Raw genomic sequence first — 6,989 nt, forward strand, 5'->3', positions numbered from 1 at the left:
TTTTATATCTTTCTCATTAAACCCTAGAGAACTCCATCTGCATGCTCGCCTCCTCGCCTCAAGCGCCTTCCTCGATCCGCTTCGTCCCTCGCCAAGTCATGCTCCAACAAAACGGCGCCGCCATGGTCAAAGTGGACGGAAAGGAGAGCCGGAAGGAGAAGAAGGAGAGGAAGAAACGCTCCTCGGAAACCAGCCAATTAGATGGGGCCAATGTTGGTAGAATGCCGCTCGAGGGACTGGGTCGAGATGCTCTCCTTAGATCGATTGCCGCGTTCCTCGACAGTAATGGCTTCTCCAAGACTCTCTCCGTATTGCTGTCCGAAGCCCAGCTCGAGGTAATCGAAATTCCTTTATGTAAGGGTCGATTAAATTGTTAATCAAATTATTGTGCATGACGCTCTTTGACAGGTTTTTTAAAGTTGTCTGTTACATATTTTTGGTCTTAGAATGACTAGGGCGAAGTATAGTCGATTGTAATGGTACTGTATGCATAGATCATTGAACAAGTAGGATGGAGAGTCTAAGTTAGCGTTGAGTTTTGAGCATTAAAATTCCACTCAGCTTCAATTTTATACTTACAGGTTTCGTATCAGAAGTAGGCGCTACCTTTCTAATTAGATGATCCGTAGACATGCAAAGACAAAGGCCAAAGAACCATTCTATTTGAAACATAAGTTGTAGTTAATAATAAGGTGTTCTTATTATCTCCGGAGCTATTACCAGTAGCTACTCGTTTAATTTACTGGGTGGGTTTAGTAGGTATATCCGTATATGTAAATTGTCATATGAGGACTGTGTGCGTGCAATTTTTTCTAAAATCCTCACTGCTCTACAATATATGAGTCATGATATGTCTTGTTTTTCTTCTTGTAGATGTCTTGTTGGGAATATCTAATTTATCCATACACTAATTAATTTGAGAATTTCATTGCTTCTATATATAGTCATATGAGGGATATGTGAGTGCAATTGTTTCTTAAATTCTCATTCAATCTTCTTATAGATGGGTTGTTGGGAATCATCTTCTGTGAACTTAGAAGACCTATTTGGCAAGTTATTGGATCCAAGGTATGTGCATATACCTCTTGTATTTATTCTTAGCCAAAATTAGTTCTACTACTAATTTCTTTTCAAAATCTGAGGTAAATAATTTACAAATTCTTGTTGGATCATATTTAGTTGAATCATTATCCAAGGGGTTTAATTACTTTTTTTTTTAATAAGGGAACTTATTAATTAACATAAATTTAATTAAGTTCATCACACCATTAAGCTGCTCTTGTATAGTCATAAAACTATAGATTTATTCTTGCAGAAAAATATCAATCTAATTGCCTAGTATCTTTAACCCATTTTTATCACATATCATGAATTTTCTACCATTTGAAAATGTGTAAATTCATCAAGATGGGTAATAGTGTCTTGTGAATATCTTGTAACATTCAAGATATTTGTCTCGAAAAAAGAAACATCCATTAAGTTTAATATGCAAAATGGATCTGAAGTTGACGTAGCATCATGGGAAGAAGACCTTACACAGGGGGAAAATCTTACATAAAATTAAAGAGGAATTAGTAACAATTAAAAATTGGCTTTGAAAGATTATTGTAACCAAACAAGCAACGAAATATTACTACAGTAGAAATTAAATTTAGCCTATGAAACTCTACGAAAAATTTAAAAAAACTCTTCCACCAATAATGAAACTCAATTTTTAAATATAATATTGTCAAAATTCAGTTACAATTCAAACCTAAATTCAAAATTTTAATTTCTTCCTATTTGATTTCTTTTATGCATCGTATCGTTTTCCCTATTAAGAACCCCTTGCCGTTGAGTGTGGAGATGAGATTTTCCAAAACAGGTTCTATACCACCACAATAGAAAATTGGTTAGTGGTTGTTGCTCCATCACCTCAAGCAGCTTGCGAGCAAAGTATATAAGTTCAACTTCATTAATCTTGGGAGTTTTTTTCCCAATGAGCTAGTTATTGTTGGATACTTTGATGGGGGCTTTCAATGTCTGAGTGCCATAAGTGCCTTTTATGGGCTAGATCTAAGTTGGTTGTGTTGTAGAGGGAAATCAACAAACAAGGAGGAAACTTCCTGTCTCTCAGTACGATAAAAGTCCTCAATAGTGAAAATTGGACTAATGTTCAAATCAAATGATAAGTGAATCCTTTACACATTAGCAACAATTTTTCTCACATCAAAAGGGGCCAGAAGAATGGATTGAAACTTTTTGATGGTGATTTTAGGAACGCGTTCAAGGTTGATGCGGATGAGCACACTCACCTATATTATACTATTTAATTTACAATGTGCATCAACTTTGAATTTTATAAGCTTTATTACTCAATGCAATCTTCCTCTTAATATCAACAACATATATCTCCCTAATACACTCAACACAACTCTCAACTGATAGAGGAATGGGAAGCGGTAGGGAAAACAATTGGATCACAAGGTTGACGAGCTCTTAGAATCGTCTTCTACCAGTATATCACTACCAAATTGTTACAAGTAAATTTGAAAAGTTGTAAAATAGAAACCTGTTGATGTAGTATAATGGGAACACAAGAGCAACAATTTCAGAGAATTAGAGGAAATCTTATTAATCAAAAACTGAATACCACATAGAGATGACGTCTTCTAAAGACTATTATTCCATCCAAACTAGTCTGAATACAACATAGAGACAACGATGTCTAAAGATTAATATTCCAACCAAACTAGGACAGAAATACCATTGTTGCAGAAATAAATTAACCCCATTTTACTATGGAAAAATAACACATTACCAGATCAGAAGATACCTGATCCCAAAATAGAATACTACCAAAATGCAATTATGATTCAAATCAAAATTTAAATTTCCTCTGATTTGATAGAAGCCCTTGTAAAGAGTTTATGCTTGTCTTTGTTCAAAAAATAATAAAAGCAAATTTATCACTTTTGAGAGCTTTAATTTAAACAGCTGGCTTTCATTTTTATGGTGAATGAAAAATGTTTGATGTTGTAGATTTTTTTACCTATGACTATTTAGGAATTTTTTATTTAGGCAAACTAGGGCAAAGCTAGAGTAAAGATGGGAAGAATGTAGTGGAAATGGAAGCAGACACTTGATTCAAGATGGGTATCAATACCTTTCAGTTTTTTTTTGTCAATGCAAGGACAACATATCATATACTTCACGTCTCATGCTGAATGGGCCAGATTGATGCTAGAATTGCATGGTCATTGGTTAATTATGAGATGAGCTGTTATTTCTTTCTCCCAATGTTCTAGTTGAGTCTCAGTTGGTTTCAATCAAACTCAGTTAATTGTGTTTCATTGTTAAATGAAGCGATACCTATGTAATCAGTATTAAATGGATTAACTAGGTGTAACAAATGTTAGCCCTCTTCAAAACTGAAGACTGAGTTATAGAAAATTCAAGTGTAACAAAAGAAGATGAAGCAACACCATTCAACAAAATTGCCACATGCATAACTTTTTAATTTAGCAGTTTTCTTCACTCGATACTCAAAAAGGGATTTGCCAATGTCATTGTTACATGTTTTATATTTTTCAAACTATTTGACATTGTGCATCCAAATCATAATTGCTTGCATGATAGCATGAGGAATTGGAATGTTAGGACATAATCTCCCATTACTTGTGATTGCAATGTGCATGTAGGTATTCATTTATGTGTGATATGCATGTACATGTGTGTATGCCATTTATAGATAAATCCAACTGAATGCATTAAAAAAATCTGTTATTTTGCACATGTCAGATCTTTTTTTTTTCTTTCTATTTTTGACTTATGCTTATAGACCCTCATTTTGAATGAAAACTTAAACTTGTGATTTTCAGTAAGTGTGATACAGAAGCTATCATTAATTGGCTGAGAGATCAAGGTAGGCACTACTTTAAATTGGGCTTTCTTCAGTTAACAAATGCTAGTCTGATTGTAGATGCATGATGCAGTGTCTAAAAATCTAAGCAATTTACAAGACGTGATTACAAATCATTCCTCTGTAAAAACTGACAAGAACAAAAGAAAGAAATCTCATCAAGTTGATGGCAATGGAATTGAAACACTTAAGTCTGAAACAGAGAAAGTATTTGATGAAGGTAGTAAGACTGTTGAGAAATTGGCCATTGATTTTGTTCAGGGAGAACTTGATGGGGTTAACAAAGTAGAGTCTGAATTGAGAGGTTTATCCGCTAACAATGCTGAAATTTCTGAAGAACATGTTCATGAATCCAATGAACAGTACAAAGTGAAAAAGAAGAAACGAAAAGAGGCGTCTAAAATCTGTGATGAGAAATTGGCCATTGAGGGGAAAATCAATGAGGGAAAAAAAGTAGATTCTGAACTGGAAAATTTATCACCTAAAAATTCTGATATTCCTGAAAAACACCATGAATCCAATGAACAGCGCAAAGTGAAAAAGAAGAAGCATAAGGAGGTGCTGGAAGTATGTGATGAATTACCAAGGGACATTGGAAATCACAATGAGATAGTTAAAGCTAAAAAAGACAAACTTGTGGCCTGTGAAGACAATTCCGTCGCGTCAAATGTAAAGGAGAAAACTGAAAAGTGGAAAGCCAGAAAAGTTAAAGGTACAGATCCTGCTACCTTGGATCCCTTGGATGACAATGTTTCTACACATAAAATTAAGAAAAAGAAGCAGAAATCGCCTTCTGATGTGTCCAAACTGATATCTGGTGAGGCAGCAGAAAAAAAATCTGCTGATAAAGTGAAAGATGTTGAAATTAATACATCTGATTTTGGATATCAAAATGTTCTTGTGTCTGAGGATACAGAAGTTACAAAGGAAGTTTCTAAGAAAAGAAAATTGTTGGACTCTGAAAAGAATGATGGTGAGATTGTTAGTAAGAAATCAAAAGTTGACTCCAAGGTCAATGCGGAAAAAGTAGAAACAGGGAAAATTGTGGAATCTGACAGGTCTACTGTGGATATTAATACCCCAGTTCCTAAGAGGAATGCAAAAGAAAACAAGGATACTACTGAGAATGCTGGTGAGCAACTTCAGCACTCTGCTAAGAGCATGGAAAATGGTAGCTTGCACAATTCAAAGAATGAAGTGGTAGGGCAGCAGCTGGAGAATGGAAGCCTTGGTAAAAAGGGAGGACGTTCAGTGGAGGTATATGCATCAGTTAGTACTTTTAACTTTTACTTTCATTAACTCATTTGTTTAAATCTAGAGATGACATTTATTCTGATTTTGTGTGCAAAACTAGGTTTTGTCAATTGTCTTCTGAAATGATAACTGTATGACAGAAATAGCATGAAGTTGTTCTTTTTCTATCATTCTAGGTTCAAGTAATTATTTAAATGTACTGGAGCTAACAACCATAGGTCAATAATCTATCAAAAGCCACTAAAAGACAACCTTTCTACATGGTTTTCTATGTCGCAAGAAGTTGATATTTATTGTGGCCTTTCTATTAATATTTGAGGGCATCTCTTTTAGTTCTCAACTCTTTAAGTTCATCAATGTGAAACTTGTTCTGGCATTTGTCAGAAATTTTCCCTGTGAATTTATTTACCATTTATTTTTTTCTAATTTGTACATTTCTGAACGGATAGATATTGTCTATTTTGCAAGTTGAACACCACTGAACTGATAGTTTCAATGTTGCACCTTTTGCACTTTGAACCAGTATTTCTTGTCAAATTTATGTCCTGCATTGCACACTGCTGAACTGAGCTATGTTTGTTTGATTAGATATATGCTGCTTTATCAGTTGCATTAAATGTCAAACATCTTCTATTCTTTATGTTGGTAGTTGAATCTGAGATTGTGATATATTTTCAAACACTAAATGGAGTATCTATTGTTCTTGCAGCTAAAAAGTAATACTCCATTTCAGAGGGTAAAAGTGGATGATGCTAAATTTGTTGACGAGAGACTCAAAGACAATTCTTACTGGGCCAAGGTAAATACACTTCAGATATTGGTTTCTGAAGGAGTATTAGTATTGTCACATTTCTTTAAATTCTCATATACTCTGTTTCTATAGGATGGTGCTGACAGTGGATATGGTGCAAAGGCTCAGGAAGTTCTTGGTCAAGTTAAAGGAAGGTAACGTACTGCCTGTGAATTCTTACAGCTTTACTCACAATTCTTACTAAAGTTACATGATTCCTGACTCTTCCTAAATAGATCATCAAGCTCAGTAGGGTTGGTGGTTTTGTTATTATTCATACAATTTTAGTTTACACCCTGGTATTTTCTTATTCTTTTTGCAGGAACTTCAGGCATGAAAAAACCAAGAAAAAACGTGGATCATACAGAGGAGGACAGATTGATCTGCAGTCACACTCAGTAAAGTTCACTTACTCAGATGACGACGAGTGATTGGCTAGTAGCCAAACAATAATAGTTCCATATTTTCTCCAACTTGGATATGTTTACCATTATCAAGTATAAGAGTAAAGTTTAGAGAAAATGTGCTTCAATATCCTGTAGCCCGGAAAATCAACCTGATAGTACGTTCAATTTTGCCAAATTATTTGAGAATCTCATATTCTTAGCTTTGGAACTGTTCTTGGTTTATGATTCTTCATGCTTTGCATTTGTGGAGATGTGAATCCTTTGCAATGCATCAAGTCAAATGTTTCCCTGATATTTAGACCTCTTATGAAAAACACTCTTGCTTGGCAAAATTGGTGACTTGCATTTTCTTTTTCTACTTCGATATAAGGTGTGTTGATGGATTCTATCATAGCCAAACTTAATTAGTGATACTATGCCTCAGATACAGTAATTACATAGTTCAAATTTGAAATGTAATTTAACCACAAACAAGCGGTAGCAACATGATCAATCTCTCAAGGTTGGTGTACTATGGATGCAACGTCTAGTGTCAAGGGAGCACCTTCTTCCCCAATGATTGAGCCCACGCCGATTGTGCATTGCTGTATCATAAAAATTGCAAGCAGAAAAGGAAGTTAATAGGCATTTTGGTGGC

General features: G+C 34.7%; 1 protein-coding gene across 1 annotated transcript; it reads left to right on the forward strand.

Annotated features, from left to right (window-relative positions):
* On the forward strand, positions 1-6,601 carry LOC121997834 (nucleolar and coiled-body phosphoprotein 1-like). The gene is made up of 7 exons (XM_042552471.1): positions 1-335; positions 1,004-1,068; positions 3,861-3,904; positions 3,975-5,158; positions 5,865-5,954; positions 6,039-6,100; positions 6,268-6,601. The coding sequence occupies exons 1-7, from the start codon at positions 42-44 to the stop codon at positions 6,374-6,376; spliced, it is 1,848 nt and encodes a 615-aa protein (XP_042408405.1). The 5' UTR covers positions 1-41; the 3' UTR covers positions 6,377-6,601.
* The last annotated feature ends 388 nt before the right edge of the window (positions 6,602-6,989 follow it).

Source organism: Zingiber officinale, chromosome 6A (genome assembly GCF_018446385.1).
Source record: "Zingiber officinale cultivar Zhangliang chromosome 6A, Zo_v1.1, whole genome shotgun sequence".
Lineage (NCBI taxonomy): Eukaryota > Viridiplantae > Streptophyta > Magnoliopsida > Zingiberales > Zingiberaceae > Zingiber > Zingiber officinale.

Excerpts from the sequence above, each read along its gene's own strand:
- LOC121997834 (XM_042552471.1), top strand. The coding sequence starts at position 42 with ATGCTCGCCTCCTCGCCTCAAGCGCCTTCCTCGATCCGCTTCGTCCCT. Across the intron at positions 336-1,003 it reads TGTCCGAAGCCCAGCTCGAG|ATGGGTTGTTGGGAATCATC; the intron begins GTAATCGAAATT and ends ATCTTCTTATAG. Across the intron at positions 1,069-3,860 it reads GGCAAGTTATTGGATCCAAG|TAAGTGTGATACAGAAGCTA; the intron begins GTATGTGCATAT and ends TGTGATTTTCAG.